The 19,568-nt window shown below is 35.7% G+C and overlaps 2 protein-coding genes across 2 annotated transcripts; one reads left to right on the top strand and one right to left on the bottom strand.

The window, feature by feature from the left end:
• The first annotated feature begins 10,699 nt into the window (after positions 1-10,699).
• On the top strand, positions 10,700-16,379 carry LOC131596205 (pentatricopeptide repeat-containing protein At5g10690). The gene is made up of 12 exons (XM_058868796.1): positions 10,700-10,991; positions 11,078-11,260; positions 12,381-12,513; positions 12,866-12,963; positions 13,085-13,246; positions 13,333-13,401; positions 13,724-13,859; positions 14,403-14,635; positions 14,739-14,816; positions 15,149-15,217; positions 15,502-15,678; positions 16,007-16,379. Exons 1-12 carry the CDS (start codon positions 10,800-10,802, stop codon positions 16,256-16,258), a joined length of 1,782 nt encoding a protein of 593 aa, XP_058724779.1. The 5' UTR covers positions 10,700-10,799; the 3' UTR covers positions 16,259-16,379.
• Positions 16,380-16,444: 65 nt separating this feature from the next.
• Positions 16,445-19,047, bottom strand: LOC131596206 (uncharacterized). The gene is made up of 2 exons (XM_058868797.1): positions 18,887-19,047; positions 16,445-18,061 (listed from the first exon to the last, which is right to left on the bottom strand). The coding sequence occupies exon 2, from the start codon at positions 18,010-18,012 to the stop codon at positions 16,663-16,665; it is 1,350 nt and encodes a 449-aa protein (XP_058724780.1). The 5' UTR covers positions 18,013-18,061; positions 18,887-19,047; the 3' UTR covers positions 16,445-16,662.
• Positions 19,048-19,568: the final 521 nt, after the last annotated feature.

The raw sequence follows: 19,568 nt of genomic DNA on the forward strand, positions 1-19,568 counted from the left end.
TGATAAGAACAAATCTTGTTCTAACAATCTCCCCCTTTTTGATGATGACAAAAACATATATAAATGATATGAATTTGCGATCAGAAAGAGTAGACGGCAAAAGACAAATTACACAGCTATAGCATAAGCATATGAATATGTCTCCCCCTGAGATTAACAATCTCCCCCTGAGATAAATAATCTCCCCCTGAAATAAATACTCGAAGAACTTTGATAAAAGACTTCCCTGATTATTTCGGTAGAGACGATCATATAAGCTTCTGCCTTCAGAGAATTCATAGCTTCTGACTTCTGCTTCCATTGGACAGCTTCAGAACTTGAATTTCTTTAGATCCTTAGAACACTCACAGCTTCTGATTCCTGCTTCCATCGTGGACAGCTTCAGAACTTGAATTTCTTTGATCTTCAGAACATTCACAGCTTCTGACTTCTGCTTCCATTCAGGACAGCTTCAGAACTTGAATTTTCTGGATCTTTTAGAACATTCACATCTTCTGATTTCTGCTTCCCTCGGATAGCTTCAGAACTTTGAATGTCTACCAACATCACTTCATGCTAGATTTGTATCAGAACATTGTTGAATGTACCAGAGCATCATCAGAGCATCTCTACATCCTGAAATGTTACAGAACAAAAACTAAACGACAAAAGTCAGCATGAACGAGTTAGAACATAAAATGTATGTTTGAACACATTATATGTATCAGAGCCATATAGGCTGAAATAATGTATCAGTGCAAATAACGTATCAGAGCCATAACATTATATGTATCAGAGCAAATAGAATTTTGTCAGAACAGAATAGACAATGATATTCAAATTCTATTATCAGTGCTTCTGATTCATTCTTCTTTCTTGCTTCTGATCTCTGAAGCTTGACAGCACTCAGCTTGCTTCAGTTTCCATGGTTTTGCTTCTTGTGTTTGCTTCTGAAGATTCACTTCACTTCTCTGTACCTGCAAAACACTCAAACCATATAGAACTTGCAGTTCTTGTTAGTGAATGTAACTGATTAAATCAAATCATTTATCACAGTATTTCTCCCCCTTTTTTGTCATATCATCAAAAAATAGAAAAGATTCAGATGAATAAAACAGAACACGTGGAGGAAGAAGATGATTTCATTAAGGTTCAACCATTGGGTACAGAAGTACAAAATGATAAGATCAGATGCACAGAACCAAAATAGATGCAAAGAAAAGAAAGAAACAACACAGACTCAATCTAAGATGGCCCTAGTCTTGATAAAATCTTGGCCAGCATCGCTTTAACATCGTTGTTGTGTCCTTCTTGCCTTTCAATGAAAGCATCATACTTGTCATTGAGTGAGCTTTGCTCATCCTGTCTCCTCTGAATCGCTTCTAGAGTCCTTGCAAGACGAGAAGATTCATCAGAAGAAGCTTCACGGCTTTCAATTACAGGAATGACATGTTGATCTGCAGCTTCCATAGATAGATCATTTGCAGGGATTTCCTCAACAGGAACAGTTTTGGCAACATGATCTTCAGCATCTGCTTCTTGCATAGAAGCATCTCCATACTCTGCAGCAGGAATTTCCGAATCTCCATTCTCAAGTGCCTGAAGAATGGCAGCTAGATTCCTTGGAGCAGAAGGACCTTCAACTGCTGGTGGGTCAACAACTTCTGGAATGACCAAGTTTGGATCTTTCTCAGACGGGTTTTCCCTCAGATAGTCAAAGAGAGTCTTGAAATCTCCGAGCAGAACAGGATATTGAGGTATCCAAACCACAATCTCCCTGCAAGGATTGGCTTCCAATGCAGCAGCAAGTCTTAATTGTTCCATCTCATCCAAGAAGGGCTTCTCTTCCAAAAGATATCTTCCTTTGAGACGAGCAAACCAGAAGTCTTCATAATTCCTCAGAATTCCACGAGGCCGTGGGGCAGCAGCTACACAGGCTTCCTGAAGTTCTAAAAACAGAGCATCTGATTCTCTGCGAAAGATCCTCCAGAAGTTCCGCATAGCAACATCATTCAATCCAGAACTTTCAGCGATTCTGAGAGTATTAAAGGTACTTCTGATATTCCTCTTTATGTTTTCAAAAACTACACCAATAGGATATACGGGGCGGGATTTTATTTGGGTTTTTGAAAAGGCAGGTTTGGAAGTGAAGTACGGATGAGGTTCTCTATCCAACCTATAAGAAGATTCTGCTTCAGTATCAGAATCTAACACTACCACTTCAGCTTCAGGACGAGGCTTGGGAGTGTAGTTGCAATCACGGAGCAGCTGCTCATGTGATGCAGAGGTTGGAAAAGGAGAATCACAAGGATTGTTTTGAGAGGTGGAGGGAGTATGTTCAAGAGAGGCATTGAGAGAAGGTTGAGATGGAAGGAGAGTTTGAAGGGGTAGTATATCCAGAACAGGATTTATGGTAGGTGGAGAGGAAGGAATAGTTAAAGGAGAAGATGGAGGTGTAAGAACATGGGCAAAAACAGGTGATTCTGATGTGGCTTTTTCTGGTTCAGGTGTAGGGACAATCTCTATTGGTGCAGCTTCTGAACAAACAGCAGGAACAGAATTAGGTTCAGAAATGCATAAACCTTTGGAACCTCTCAGAACAGCTTTGGCCACATCCTCCGTCTTTTTCTGCTTCTTACTCTTCGGCTCTTCAATAACCTTTGCTTTGACGCTAGCGATTTCTTTCCTTCTGACATAAGCCAGAACTTCTGGTTGATTCTCAGCCTCTTGAGCAGCATTTTCTTCATCTGAGCTTTGAATAATCATCTTCCTTTTTCTGATTTTCTTCTTCTCAACAACTTCAACAATCTCAGCATCGTCATTTGACTTCTTCTTCTTTTTCTCAGCTTCCTTCTTTTTCTTCTCAAAATCAGCAGAGACAGCCTTAGCAACCTTTGCAATGACTTCTTCTGGGATCACTTCTTTATTGGTGGTAGCAGCAGGATGATCAGACTTTCTTTTGGTCCTTTCCTCCTTCTTACGATTCACTTTAATAGGAGCACCTTTGTCTTGATCTTTAAGACTCTTATCCTCTTTTTGTGATTTCAGATACTTAGTTCTGACTTGTGGTACCTCACTATTGAAGAAGGTTTTGAATTCAGCTAGAACTGGCTCTCTTCTGATTGTTGTTCCAGCAAGAGGTTGAGGAGTCTTAATGATAGCCTTAATCACGTTCATCCTCTTTAAAGTGAATGCGTTCAGACAAGCCCCAGATGTGACAGCAAGGTCTTTCACAATACCTTCAGATTCCAGACTCTCAACAATCTTGGAATGCACCAGAAGGTTTGTAATGATTCTACCAAAAGGAATGATTGTTCCACCATTTTCTTTTCTGAAAGCGTTTCTGGAATCCTTTACTGCTTTCCACATATGGTTGAAGATAATGTAGACCACATCAACCTTCTTCTGAGTGGCAATGCAATAAAGAATATATTTTTGCTCATTGTTTATGAAGTCAGCGGCATGTGTCGCTTTCCTATGGTAGAAGCACCCAAGAATGATCTTTGTCCAGATTTTGTAGATATCTCTCAACTCCTTGACGTGTTTTGTTTTCTTGACATTTGAATAGAGAGTGGATAGAACCTCTTCCCAATCTTCCCTTTTATCGATTTCAAAAGCTCCTTCCGCGTTCTTCAAATCAAACATCACTCTAAGAATGTTTTCAGTAATAACAACAAACTTTCCATGGACGAAAGAAAGTATTGATTTTGGAGCAACCACAGCATGTGCCCAGAACTCCTTGACAAGATCTGGATAAACTGGGCCAACGAACTCAGCAAACAACGAGGTCCATCCTTGAAAGATGATGTCTTCTTTAAGATTAAATCCATGTTCTTCAAGGTTGTCAAAGTCCACAATAAGTTCACATAGAACTTCTAATTTGTTCTTGGGAATAGAGCATGCAACAACAGGAGTAAGTTGCAACGTTTCTTCTTGGAGATGATGAGGAACAGATGACTCAGCATTTTGGGATGAGGAGGCAGCCATTGATGCAGAATGACCAAAAAACGAGCAAGAGAAGCGAACTGGGTTTTCGATTAGGGTTTTTAGAAAACGGCTAAGAATTTTTCAAACGAGAGAATGCAAGGAGAGAGAGAGAGAGAGACAAAGGAGCGAAAAAGATGTACGATATGATTTGAAAAGAATATATAGAGACGGATTTGAAAAGGAAAATAATAAGAAATATAAATTGAACAGTTCCAGAATCAAAGGAAATCAATTTTATTAAATGATGAGTGACGTGAGGAGAGAGAACGTGGTAAATGAAATGATTTGAAACAGTTACCTAGGTCGGCGTCTTTTCAACTGCACGCTTTGTACTAACCGTACAGATACGTGTTCACCATCAGATAATAGATGACAGCTGTAAATTTCAGAAAAGACTTTACGCCTTCAGATTCTGATCACTGCTTCTGATCTGATCTACTTTCTCTTCTGGAAACACTTCTTCTGAAGTGTGCTGATATAAATTTGAATGATCTTCTGATTCATTACTTCTGATATACACAGCTTCTGGAGGTTCACTTCTTTGTTCTGCAGCTTCTGATAAGACAAAACTGAATCTGCAGAGATTCTCAAGCTCTTTGTTTCATCAGAAACAAGTTTATCATCAAAACAGATGTTTCTTGATTTGTCCACAATCAATGTTTCAATGTTGTATATTCTGTAGCATTTAGAGCATTCAGAATAATCAAGAAAGAAACATCAAAGCCTTAGAGGCAAACATCAGAGATGGTTCCAAGACTAATAAGCTTCTTTTCTGATCTCCTACAAGCATAGTTTCTTCAACAGATTTAAGAACCAGAACTTGGAAGACAATCTTTCTTCCCTTCAAGTGTTGAGACCAACTTGAGTCCAGGAGACATGTCATGTTGACTTTTATCTTCTTTGTTATCAAGAGAATCTGCAAAAGAAATAATCTTTTTCTTTGGTACCCACATCTTCTTGAGTCCTTTCTTGTTAGATTTTCTCAAGTTCTGATTGAACTTGGGTTTGACATTATAAGCAATAAGAGGAACAGCATGATAATTTTTAATATGAGTTTCATGATATTTCCTAGGTTGTGTCCCATGCTTCTTGGTGTGTGTTATGTGAAAACTTTGAGCATGTGAAGTGTGCCTAATATCATGAGAGTGGCCATACTTGAACTGATCATACAATGGCTTGTATGTAATTTTCATTTCATCAACAGGTTCAAGTTTGTATGGGGTTTCACCCTCAAAACCAATGCCAACTCTTTTGTTTCCAGATACGGCATATATCATAGAAGCTAGCTGACTTCTGCCAATACTTCTAGATAAGAACTTCCTGAAACTTAAATCATATTCTTTCAGAATATGGTTTAGACTAGGAGTGGATTTCTCTGAATCAGAAGGAGATCCAACATTATTGGATAATTTTAAAAGTTTTTCTCTTAATTCAGAATTTTCCAACTCAAGCTTCTTTGTTTCAAATTCAAATTGCTTTTTCAGCTTTTTGTATTTGAGACTAATCTGAGACTTGAGTTCCAGAAGTTCAGTTAGACCAGAAACTAACTCATCTCTAGTAAGTTCAGAAAATACCTCTTCAGAATCTGATTCTGATGTAGATTCTGATCCGTCATCTTCTGTCGCCATCAGCGCACAGTTAGCCTGCTCATCTTCTGAATCATCTTCTGACTCATCCCAGGTTGCCATAAGACCTTTCTTCTTATGAAACTTTTTCTTGGGACTTTCCTTTTGAAGATTTGGACATTCATTCTTGTAGTGTCCAGGCTCATTGCATTCATAGCACATGACCTTCTTCTTGTCAAATCTTCTTTCATCAGAAGATTCTCCACGTTCAAATTTCCTTGAACTTCTGAAGCCTCTGAACTTCCTTTGCTTGGTCTTCCAGAGTTGATTTAGCCTTCTGGAGATCAGGGACAGTTCATCTTCTTCTTCAGATTCTGATTCTTCAGGATCTTCTTCTCTGGCCTGAAAAGCGTTAGTGCATTTCTTGATATTTGATTTTAATGCAATAGACTTACCTTTCTTTTGAGGCTCATTTGCGTCCAGCTCTATTTCATGACTTCTCAAGGCACTGATCAGCTCTTCCAGAGAAACTTCATTCAGATTCTTTGCAATCTTGAATGCAGTCACCATAGGACCCCATCTTCTGGGTAAGCTTCTGATGATCTTCTTCACATGATCAGCCTTGGTGTATCCTTTGTCAAGAACTCTCAATCCAGCAGTCAGAGTTTGAAATCTCGAAAACATCTTTTCAATGTCTTCATCATCTTCCATCTTGAAGGCTTCATACTTCTGGATTAAGGCTAGAGCTTTAGTCTCCTTGACTTGAGCATTTCCTTCATGAGTCATTTTCAAGGACTCATATATGTCATAGGCCGTTTCCCTGTTAGATATCTTCTCATACTCAGCATGAGAGATAGCATTCAGCAAAACAGTTCTACATTTATGATGATTCCTGAAAAGCTTCTTTTGATCATCATTCATTTCTTGCCTTGACAGCTTCACGCCACTGGCATTTACTGGATGTTTGTAACCATCCATTAGAAGATCCCATAGATCACCATCTAGACCCAGAAAATAACTTTCCAGTTTATCTTTCCAGTATTCAAAGTTTTCACCATCAAATACCGGCGGTCTAGTATAACCATTGTTTCCGTTGTATTGCTCAGCAGAGCCAGATGTAGATGCAGGTGGATTTGTCGGAGTTTCACCAGCCATCTTTTAAATGAAGCGTTTTTCTCTTCCTGAATCTTTTCTAAACACGGTTAAGTGCTTGCACCTTAGAACCGGCGCTCTGATGCCAATTGAAGGATAGAAAAACACTTAGAAAGGGGGGGATTGAATAAGTGTGACTTTAAATCTTTGACGATAAAAATAAATTGCACAATTATTTTTATCCTGGTTCGCTGTTAACGAAGCTACTCCAGTCCACCCCCGCAGAGATGATTTACCTCAACTGAGGATTTAATCCACTAATCGCACGGATTACAATGGTTTTCCACTTAGTCCGCAACTAAGTCTTCCAGAGTCTTCTGATCACACACTGATCACTCCAGGAACAACTGCTTAGATACCCTCTAAGACTTTTCTAGAGTCTACTGATCAACACGATCACTCTAGGCTTAGTTCACTCCTAAGACTTCCCTAGAGTATTCTGATCAACACGATCACTCTAGTTACAAACTGCTCAGCCAACTGCTAAGACTTCCTAGAGTATACTGATCACACTGATCACTCTAGTTCCTTACAACTTAATGTAATTCTAAGAGTATTACAAATGCTTCTTAAAAGCGATAATCACAACTGTGATATTTCTCTTAACGTTTAAGCTTAATCTCACTAAGATATTACAACAGCAATGTAGTGAGTTGATGAAGATGAAGATTCTGAGTTTAGATTTGAACAGCGTTTCAGCAAGTTTGATATAAGTTGTTTTGGTGCAGAATCGTTAACCTTGCTTCTCATCAGAACTTCATATTTATAGGCGTTGAGAAGATGACCGTTGAATGCATTTAATGCTTTGCGTGTTCCGTACAGCATTGCACTTAATGTTATACGCTTTTGTCAACTACCTCGAGCCTTGTTCACGCTGTGTCTACTGACGTAGCCTTTAGTAGCTTTTAACGTTCCTTTTGTCAGTCAGCGTAGTCTGCCACCTGTACTTCCTTCTGATCTGATGTTTGTGAATACAACGTTTGAATATCATCAGAGTCAAAACAGCTTGGTGCATAGCATCTTCTGATCTTCTGACCTTGAAGTGCTTCTGAGCGTGATACCATCTTCTGATCTTCAGTGCTTCTGATCTCATGTTCTTCTGATGCTTCCATAGACCCATGTTCTGATTCTGCTTCGACCATCTTCTGATGTCTTGCTAGACCATGTTCTGATGTTGCATGCTGAACCATTTGAGATACAACTTCTGAGCGCTGAATTATGCGTACTCTTTATATATATTTCCTGAAAGGGAAATTGCATTGGATTAGAGTACCATATTATCTTAAGCAAAATTCATATTATTGTTATCATCAAAACTAAGATAATTGATAAGAACAAATCTTGTTCTAACAACATTCACATAAATAGAATAATGTCCATTCAAATTCATGCAATTATAGTTGTGGGCCATTGCTCTATTATATCCTCTACCATAAAGTTTATACAATAAATGGTTCCTATTATCATTTGTGTATGTGAAACAAAAGCTATAAAGAATTCAATTTGCCAATTCAATCATGCTTTATAGCTAATATAATATGATTCGCCAATTGTGGACCAAACATTATCTAATAACTTAAATGGTTGGAAATTAATTGTGAGATGTTAGTCTAAAGAAGCCTAAGAATGGACTAGACCAATCATATTAGTATCTGTTTTAGTGGAAGGATCTATATTTGATTTTGAAAGTGGAAAATAGATTATAGTAGCATCTTTGAATGTGAAAAGTATCAAGTAGTCTAATTAATTTTTAAAAAATTAATTCTAATATGAAGTTCGAATTTGTAAGTTTTAACTCTAAAATTGATTTCTACATTTTTATTTTTATTTACTGTTTAAATAACTATAAAATTGGTGAATAAATGAGTGTGAAGAGGAAGAAAGTGAGAGAATGACAGGGAATAATAATTAAGGGTAAAAATATACGGGGCATAATTATTAATGAGACATCTAAAGGATTTACATACAAAGTACAATGATTTAGGTACAATTAGCAAATCGAAAAAACTGATAACTAACGGCTATAATCGGTTACAACCACATAGTAATCGGTTATTGAATGATCATGTTTGAGATGTAATTAGTTGCACCAAAGCTGCAACCGATTACAATTTGATTCTGTTTGATTATGACAAAAGGGTGTAACCGGTACAACCCCACAATAACCGGTTGCAAGCATTAGAATTATCTTTTTCATTTAACACATCACTTTAATTCAAGTGCTCGCAGTTTTCTATGCCCATATGCTTCTTCGATCTCTTTAAACTTTAATTGACACTCCATTAGTCAGTAAATCGGCCACTTGGTCTTCACTTCTATAACTCCCTAACCTAATCTTCCTTCACTAATAAGTTTTCTCAAGTAGTGAAACCTCATGTCAATATGCTTGTTTCTCCCATGTGCAGTGGGATTCTTAGTAAGTTTATAGTGGAAACTTTATAAATCTTAAGCATTATAATGTCACCCTCTTCGCTACCCAACTCCTTCAACAGATTCTTCAACCACACAAATTGGTACGTACACAACGAAACTGCAATGTATTCGGCCTCACAAGAAGAGAGCACCACCACCAGTTCCTTCTTAGAACATCATGAGCTTGGTGTTTCTCCAAACATAAAAATGTATCCAAATGTGGATTTTATGTCATATTTATCTCTATACCAATTGTAATCAATATATTTGAGTAAATTACCTTTTCTACACATGTTCATTGCGAGAAAGATAATTCAGCATCCAATAGATTATTTGACGTATCTTAGAATCCTCTTGACTGTTGCCAAGTGAGACACCTTCGATATTTTCACGAGTATGCTCACAATACCGACACTAAACACCATATTTGGCCTTGTATTGCACAAGTAACCAAAGGATTCAATCATTCTACGATACTAAGTTGGATTAACATCCTGCTTATACTCATCCTGCTTATCAATCTTTTAGTTGCATCATTCTTAACACACATATACCATGTTCAAACACGCATTTGTTGAAGCCAATATATTTCAAGAAACCATTTATCCTCATGTTTCAAGCTCTCCGAGCTTGTTTTAAATTGTACAACACTTTCTTTAATTTATATAACTTTTGATTATTGGTTTTTCACAACAAAACCAGTGCGCTGTTCAACATCAACCTCTTTTTTCCAACGGTCTTTTAAAAAACTCAGATTTGACGTCCATATGATAAATGGACTAGTTGTTGTTATTTTCAATCCCAACAACCAATTAGATGGTCTCAATCATTGCTACCAGTGTGAACACTTCCTCAAAGTCTATTACCTATTTTTGAAAAAAATCCTTTAGCTATCAACCTAGCTTTGTGCTTCACAACCCCTCCTTTGGGATTTTCTTTCACCATGTACACGCATTTCACATCTATATGACTTTTCTCTTGAGGCAAATAAACTAGCTCCAAAGTCTTATTCTTCTATATCGATTCCAACTCCTCCTTCATAGCACAAATCTATTTTGGATCACTCAAGGCTTCCTCCGTTTTAACAGGTTCAAATTCGCCCATAAGTAAAAAATGGGCAGAATCACCATCGTCATTGATTTCTTTATCTTGGAATAACTTACAATCTTGGAGTCTTGAAGGAAAACTTGTCTTGTTGATCTTCCCACATTATCTTTCCTTCGGCCTTCAACGGGGGTTGATTCTATACCTTCTAACACTGCAGGAACAAAATTCTCATTGCTGTAATTGGTTACACTCTATCTGTAACCGATTATAGGATGATACACTTGCTTGATTTCTTCAAAAATGACGTATATGTTTATCACAATACTTCTTTTTTCTACATCATACAAAAATCATATAATAGTATTTTCATAAAAAATAATAGTATTTACCTATTATTTCATTTACCTATTAGTTAAAATATATAATAGTATTTTCATAAAAAATAAGGGGGTGTGAGTTGAAGCTAAACTGTGGGAGATAAATTGCTACTTAATGGGCTTTGAACAAGACAAGGCCCACTACCGTGTTGTCACTACTCTTTGGCCCAAATCAGGTTTCACTGAGACAGTGCCAGCGATAACAGATTACAGAGAGTGAGATTTTCTTCATTCAACTTCCATGGCGAATGGATAGAATCGAATAACCTTACAATCCAAAATGCTTCTAACTCACGCTTTCTCCTCCTTCCACATAAAGCCACTCCGTTCCTCATACATTCCAATTTCTTCCTGTTCTTCTTCTCCTCCAACACGACGTCGTTTGCTAAAAACCACCACCACTCGCAAATCGAATCTCAAAATTCTCACCTCACGTATAGTTCAACTCACTCGCAGAAAACAGCTTCGTCAGGTTCGTGTTCAACAAGCAAATAACAACCAGTATTTTCTACTGTAATAGTTTAATTTAATTTAATTTGATTACTGTTTTGGTTTCAGATTTTGAATGAAATTGAGGTAGCGAAGAAACGTTTCGGGAAGTTGAATACGATAGTGATGAATGCGGTTATGGAGGCTTGTGTTCGTTGCGGTGATATTGATTTGGCTGTTAGGATTTTCGAAGAGATGAAATGTCCAGAAGCTTGTGGTGTGGATACTGTCACCTATGGTACACTTTTGAAGGTATTTATTTATATTTTTTGTTTTGTTTTGGTTTCAATTTAAGTATTCTGGTGATGGAAAATAAACTGAATGATTAATTAGGTATGTTTAGATAGAGTAGAATTTTCATTTTAAATTAACAAAAGCAATAATGGCAGGAAATTAATGAGAGATTATTTGTTATGAAATGGAGTAATGAGTAGAGTTTAATCTATGATGGTAAAGTGCTATTAAGCTAATTTTACTGCTAAGTGGCTTTTTGTGAGACTATGTGCTGGGTAGTGAAGTTTCTAATAAGAATTTGAGTTTAATGTTATAATGGATGATTGTTAATGACTCTATTACATGAAAGGTTATTAGGATAGCACCTCCTATCGAGGAAAGCTTTGACGAAAAGTTGTTAAATTCTCGTTTTAGTTGGGGAAGAATACTCTTTGATTATAAACAATGGCAGCACTTCCCGGGGCTGCCTACCTCCCAATGCCAAAAGACCCTATTCCTAACAAATTACATGATAAGTCGATAACCCCCTCTCTAATCCTTCTCTCTATTTATAGGTAGCACGCCTTATTTGGCCTAACTACCTCTCAACAGAACTACTTACTACCCGTTAACTAATTGACTAACTAACTAACTAACTATTTAACTAACGAACTAACTATTTAACTTACCAGTAACAACTTCTTAACTAACAATAACAGACCAATCAAAGTCAAGTGAATGGTAGTCCAATAGGTAGAGTTAAAGAGAACCCGAGGGAAGTTGTTGGCTATTCTACTAAAGATTTATATTTAAATAGTCTAACATTATTTATGTTAGGATACTCTAATGTTGTGTGATTCATGCAGCTAACTCAAACTAGTGAATAAGACTAATTTTTTTGGGTCATTGAAAGGAAATATTAACCAATAACCTATAAATTTACAGTCACCCATTATTAACTTTTATAATCATTTTATATATTTTTCATTTAAAAATGAAAAACCTTTAACTGTCCCTTTCCTCTGGCTTTAAGTCCCTCCATCCAGACGTACTCTAACGGTATCAATGATTGCTTTCTATCTAACAATTCAATGTCGTATGCTTTTTAATCATGTCTTATATTTCAGCTTGATTGTATTTCTACTTAAATTTTATTAAGGGTTTAGGCAAGGCACGGAGATTTGATGAAGCTTTTCGATTGCTTGAATCTGTTGAAAAGGGTACTGCTGTGGGAAGTCCAAAGTTGTCAGCACCATTGGTCTTTGGTTTGCTAAATGCCTTAGCAGAAGCAGGTGAGTCGGACATTTCATTCTCACTGGTACTTGCCCCAGTTGAGTTACTGGAGTTGTTTTTAATTTTTATGATATTAGAAGGTCTTCTTTTCTGAGTTCTCTCGCCTTGCAACATATACTTTTCTTTTGATTTTGTCGTGATATTTTTTTTTTTTTTTGCATTTGCATTGCATGATTTTACATGCAAAATTGTATAAAGTAATTGAAAATAGAAAATGTTTTTGTGCAGTTGATATTTAGTTGGTTTTCTATATTTAAGATGCTGGATATCTGTTCTGGTTTGAGTCTATGAAGAAATTTATGAAAAATTCTTGTTGACTGGTGATGTTTTACTTGCAATGCTATAGTGCAGGAGACTTGCGTCGTGCAAATGGCCTCCTTGCCTGTTATGGTTTTGTGCTTCGTGAAGGCGAACATTTTTCAGTCTCAGTATACAACCTATTAATGAAGGTTTTCTTCTGATCAGTAGGGAGAAAATTTCATTATGAGTAGCATATTTCAGTGGTAGAGATTGCAAATATTCTTCTGAACAGAAATAATTTGAATGCTTATTTTTCCACCTCTAATTTAGGGGCATATAAACTCAGGCTGTCCTGACGCTGCAATAAACATGCTCAATGAAATTTTACATCAAGGAATAATGCCTGACAGGCTCACATATAACACACTCATTTTAGCATGTGTTCAGAGTGAAAAGTTGGATGTTGCCATGCAATTATTTGCCGAAATGAAGGTAATACCTTGCATTTGTAATTTAAGTTTAATAGTTTTGTGGTAGTAGATATGGAACTTCAGATTTTCAACCTTCGATATTTTTAGGAAAAAGCGGAGAAATTTTTCCGTGATGATCTGTTTCCAGATATCGTTACATACACAACATTGCTCAAGGTCAGATTTCTCCAATTTACTCCCTTGTAAGATTAATTTGTTGTAATACAAAACCATTAACATTTAAATCAAGTTTGGTTTTATTCTCTAAAATGTTTTGATCGTTGATGTCCGTAGTCAGGTTCACTGATTTCAGCTGCTTGCAATTGTTATATTTTAATGATTACTTATGTTCTCTTTGTTTTAGCAGTCATGTGTGAAAATGACATGCCTTGAACATTTACTTTAGCCAAATTTAGTTATGGCCTCTACTATAAATTCTATCGGCGCTTTAGGAGGGTTCTTTGGTAGAACCTCTCTCAGTTTCGCTCTTTTAATGCAGGGTTGCGGGCAGGCAAATGATCTCGTTTCAGTTATGCAAATAGTGCTGGAAATGAAATATCGTTCTGAGTTATACATTGATAGAACTGCTTACACTGCAACAGTTGATGCTCTACTAAAATGTGGCTCATTTAAGGGTATGCTTTCATTTGATTCTGGGTATCTTTAGTTGCTTGGAGATAGTTTCAGCCTCAGGAATAAAAGATAAATGTTTATGGTATTTGGAATGAGAAATGGGTTGAGTAAGATATTCACAAAGTGCTAGTCAAAATTATGCCTGTGAAATTAATGGGTTCTACCAGTCTCTTGAATTGGAGGGTCAAATATTGATGAATGAGATTAATATTTTATTATAAATTTTACTGAAAGCTTATGTCTCATCTCATGAGGACAAGTCAAACTTTCAGTTAAGTGCGCAGTTGAACCACATAGCAAGTTAAAACATTAGGTATATGGGTGTTGCACAAAAATAATGATTTTAAACCTAACAAAAGAATGAAAATCTACTGTTACGAATTTCAATACTTATTTCATTTTTAAAGAAGCTTGAATAGATACTGTTAGTATTTTTCTTTAATAACTACTCTATTAGTGCTTTTGATCAATCCTTTTGTTTCATCAACTCGTCAATAAATTTCTATTTTGTTCGTCATATAATTGAATTATCATGGGGTTTATAGGTGCTCTGTGTATTTTTGGAGAAATACAGAAGCAGGTTGGTTTGAAACGAGAGTTGAGACCAAAGCCTCATCTCTATCTTTCCATAATGCGCCCCTTTGCTTTTCGAGGAGATTATCATCTTGTTAAAAATTTGCATAAGCGGATTTTGCCAGATACTACAGGAACCATCTTACCAGTTGCCCAAGAAGAAGCTGACCACCTTCTAATGGAAGCAGCCTTGAACGCTGGCCAGGTTTTATTAATGTTTCTGTTTCAAATTTTCAACATTTTGATTGGGATGAAGAAGTTATTAATTCACCTGTTCTTGACATTTTATGCATGTTTTTCTACGCCAGGTTGATGTCGCTATTAAAACTCTTACATATATTGTTTCAAGATGGAAGGGCATATCCTGGACAAGTCATGGAGGCATGGTGTGTAAATAATTTTTCATGAATATTGTTGTCTTAAAATACATTCATTTAGTAGATTTTTAAGTTTGACATTAATTTATATATCTGGTCCGATTTGATTATTATAAAAAACATCTGACAAGTTTCTTGATTTTGGTGTTTCTCATCACATTAAATATTATGACAACTGGTACTTCAATTGATATTGTGGTGTCTTTTTAACAGTTGCCAAATATTGTTCGAAAGTGATTTTCTGAACAAGCTGTTAGGCATTTGATTTTTTCCCCTTCGGAAAATGCTAATGTTGTCAGCTGGTCAGATTCTCAACTATTTTCTTGGCTTATGTAATTTAGGTTGCTTCTCGCATTGAGGCCTTGTTGGGATTCTCAGCATCTTTATTCAATCCGTTCTTACTTCCTCAGGTACTAACTAAATATATGTTCATTGACATCCTTAGCATTGAGCTATATTAAATCGAAGAACAGGTGTGCTTTGTTTGTACATGCATATGAACCTGCTTTGTCTCAAATTAAATGTTTTGCAGGCTTTCACGCTTTTATTTATATATTCACAATTCACAAATGTTTGCCATGATTCCGGTCTTTGGCTGTTTGTTTTATATTGCACTTTGTTGCATTTTCAGCAGTTTCTTCTTTTTTTCTTAGAGAACTTGTATATAATCTTATTATGCAATCTCGTGGTTTAGGTTTCACCTTCTGAACCGGTTGAGGGTTTCATGATACCATTTGAAGCAACTCGGCCACTACAAGGTACCGTAAAGCTGAAGAATGTGGTAATGCGTTTCTTTAATGATGCTGTAGTTCCTATTGTAGATGAGTGGGGAAGTTGTACTGGGTTGTTGCACCGCAAAGACTGCAATCAGGTATGTTTTTGAGATTATCATTTGAAGAAATAGTGTTACTATAAATATACGCATTCTGGAGTCTTCAAGTCATGGACCTGGAGAGAAGCAAACACTAATGCATGTACTTTCTGTCCTGGGCCAGTAAAGGCAAACACGTTCATGCTTTGTTAGAAAACAACAATTGAGTTACAAAAATGTTTTAACATAATTTATATTAATATTTAATGCACAATCCCAGACATTGATACATCAATATATTGTCAATGATAGACATTTTTCGAAATATGGTTGTCAATTTCTGATTTGGCTTCTAACTATCTAATACTGTGATGAATTTATTATGCAGTTGGATGCTTCACTTTCAACAATGATGAGGAGCCCTCCTCCCAGTGTTATGGCTTCGACATCTGTTGGTCATGTAATTGATTTAATTTTGGAGAAGGGTTACCCAATGGTTATCATTGTAAATTGCACCGACGTGTATGCTACTTCATACGGCTGTAGAGCTGTTGGTGTTTTTACATTAGAACAATTGAAAAGACTTATAAAACCTGTATCTGAAGGGAAAGGGACAGACCTTTCACTTTGCAGAAGATGATAATATAACGTATTTAGTTGTACCTAAATGTCAAATTTAATTTTAGTGGTGTCAAAAAATGCATAGGCTTAAAATCAAGTAGTTTCCACCTGGGTAAATGAAAATTTTCTAGTTAACTGCATTTCCAGTTAACTGTCACTTAATGTATTGCAATATATGAAAGAATAGAATATGAAAGTGGGAATGTAATTGAAAAATCAATAGTTGAAATTGTAATTGCCACACACATACATACATATAACAATGTTTTTTAAAGATCAACAAATGAATTTTCAATTAAACAATTATAACTCTAATTTCTCTCCAAAACTGCTCCCTTCCATGAATCGTTTCAGCAAAAGTATAGTCTCACATAAAATACATCTGACAGCAAAGTAGTCTCACTTGACATGCATATGCATGGATCATTTGGCTTGATGATCAATGACAGTTTGAAATGCTCCAGCCAATGCAAGGACCTTGTTCTTCCTCCCCAACAGCTTGCTTGCAGTCTCCTCAATCATGTCATTAGATACTTGAGATTCCTTCTTCCCGTTTCCCCCTCCTGCTACTTGTTGCTTCGGTTTCGCTACCTCAGCCTTAGCTTCTACTTCAACTTCTTTAACTTCTTCACTTACCCCTCCTTCAACAGTTTCCTTTTCTTCTCTTCCCTGTTCTTCACTGGTCTCGCTTTTTTCATCTTCCTTAACAATCACACTTTCGTTTTGTTCGTTTTCATTCACACCTTCTTCCCTTTCAACCTCAGAATGGTTAACTTCTTCTGGTTGATTCCCATCATTGTTCTCTTTCTCTTCATGCTCAACTTCATGTTTCTCTTCATGCTCAACTTCATGTTTCTCTTCCTGTGACTCCTTTTCCGCTTCTTCTGAAACTGTAGAAATGACTTTCTCATCATCAACTTGATTTTGAGGTGTGCCAGAATCCTCGAGAACTTGATTATCATGTTCATGTTCATGCTCATGTACTATTTCAGAGTTGACATCTGATGAAACATTCTCATGAGATGCAGGTTCTTCATTCTCCACTTTTATCACCTCAACTTCTTGATTTGCAACTTCTTTAACTTCTTCATTTGCAACTTCTTTAACTTCCTTAACATCTTCAGTTTCAACAGTTGATGAATCTTTATCTGTAGCGACAGATTTGGTCTTTGCAGGACTAACAGAAGCCGCATGATCATCTTTAGATACCTTCTTTGTAGCATTAGAATTAGGAATATTGCTATTAGGGGCTGTGATCTTCTTTGCAGCCTTTTTCCATACTAGCTTAGTTTTTGCATCACTTGGTGTCTTTTCTGAAATAGGTTTTAAAGGGTTGACGCTTTTAACCGGAACATTGGGAGATCTAGTGTTTAGTGAAGTAGATCTTTCTCTAGGACCAGGAGATACAAGAGCTTTATGTAGTCTTGAAGGAGGGGGTTGTGTTGTTAAGTTTGAAGATGAGAGTGGTTTATCAAATGATCTTCTTCTTATTGCAGGAGGCTTAATTGGAGGCTCAGTTTTGGTCTGCCTAAAGTTTGTTGTAGGTTTTAGAGAGCTTGGGCTGTTTGCAGGCTCAGTTTTGGTCTGTCTGAAATTTGTTGTAGGTTTTAGAGAGCTTGGACTGTTTTTCTCTGATGGGGTGGTTGAGTTACTTTTGATGGCTGTGGATGGTTTTGCGATCCTTTTGGTTGGTGTAGGGATAGAAGTAGAAGATGGGACCTTCTTCTTCTCTTTCCCAACAAGTGTACTACTCTCTTTAGGTTTTGTTGCCATATATAATTTTAGGTATTTAAGCTAAGAAATTCTTGATACAACCTACACTCTGCAAAAAGAAAGTAATTAATCTAAATTGTTGATTTATAAGTATATATATTAATACATAATGAGAAGTACGAAGAATTGTCATTGTTATGGATTGAATCCTGAATCATCCGCTTACGTCATTCTACCTCAATGAGGTAGATTGACTCTTCAAAAGTGAGTCATAAGTTGTTGATTTTCTTATTAATAATTGAGACTAATTCAGACACATTTGATATTGAAGAAATTCAATTATGTTGGTGAATGTCATTCAAAAAAATTGTCCTACTAATGTGACCAAAAGAATCATTCTAAAAGATCATTAATGTTATGGACAACATTGTCAAACCCTTACATATTTAGAGCCTAAATTAATAATGTCCTCTTTTACTTTATTTCTTCTTATATTATATAGGACCTACATGTCTTATTGTTCTTTGAAAATAAGTGGTAATGATGTTTATACAACATAGAAAAAGAAATTGCTATGAATTTGCAAAGAACAAAAGAAAGCATCCCAAAGATAAGAAAGGTACACTTTGAGGAATATGAGCCCAAGATATTGATACATAGAAAAACATCTAAATTCATCATAAAATTGTTTGAATGAGTTGTAAGAGATAAAAGTACACCTGAATGTTAATCAAATGATTATCATCATCTCACCTATAATTACTTTGATTTATAAACAAAAAGTTATGTTCCTTTGCTATTTGAAAAGTAAAGAAAAACAACAAGGAATATGACACAAAAAATCAAACCTATTAAAACAAGCAAATAGAATGAAAAAAAACTACATTTACATTAAACCAAAACAAATAAGGATGATCATGTTTTGATAACATACCTTGACAAAAGAATCAAGTTGTGGGAAGAAAGCATATATGAAATTGTTTTGGAAGAGAAAGAAAATTAGAATTGTGTTGTGGTGTTTTAAGAAGTACATAAAAAGGAAGCATAAATCAGGCACAAGTCAATGGAGCTGTATTGCAGGCCATGAAATCACAAACCAAATTAATTGTTTTATATTTTTATCAAACGAGCTGTGAATAACCGAGATATTTGGGAGAATATGTGAAGAATAATTGACATGTGGCAAAACTTGACAATTCATTCATTTTATTTATAGTCTTACAAACTCACCACAACTATGATCTTAATTTAGTTTTAATATTTATTTATTTTTGGTCAAGGAATACTAAATTATTTACTAAATAAGATTTTTATGAATCTGGACTTTTTCACAACCTATGTAAGAAGTATTTATCAAATAAAAAAAAGAAAAGCAAAATTCGTTTACCATATTTAAAGTTTGTTTTTTTAGATATTGAATTTGTTTGTTATAGATTAAAAAATTGATTTTAGTTTTAAAAATAGTAAAAAAAAATATTTAAACTTGTTTGTTATAAATTAATAGCGTAGATTTGATATCTAGTAATTCAAATATTTATTATTAAATATTTTAGAATTATAAAATTACATAATTTTTTAGAAAGACATATCTCAATTTTTATCAGAAAAACAGTTTT

The sequence above is a fragment of the Vicia villosa genome, linkage group LG4 (assembly GCF_029867415.1).
Source record: "Vicia villosa cultivar HV-30 ecotype Madison, WI linkage group LG4, Vvil1.0, whole genome shotgun sequence".
In the NCBI taxonomy this organism is placed as follows: domain Eukaryota; kingdom Viridiplantae; phylum Streptophyta; class Magnoliopsida; order Fabales; family Fabaceae; genus Vicia; species Vicia villosa.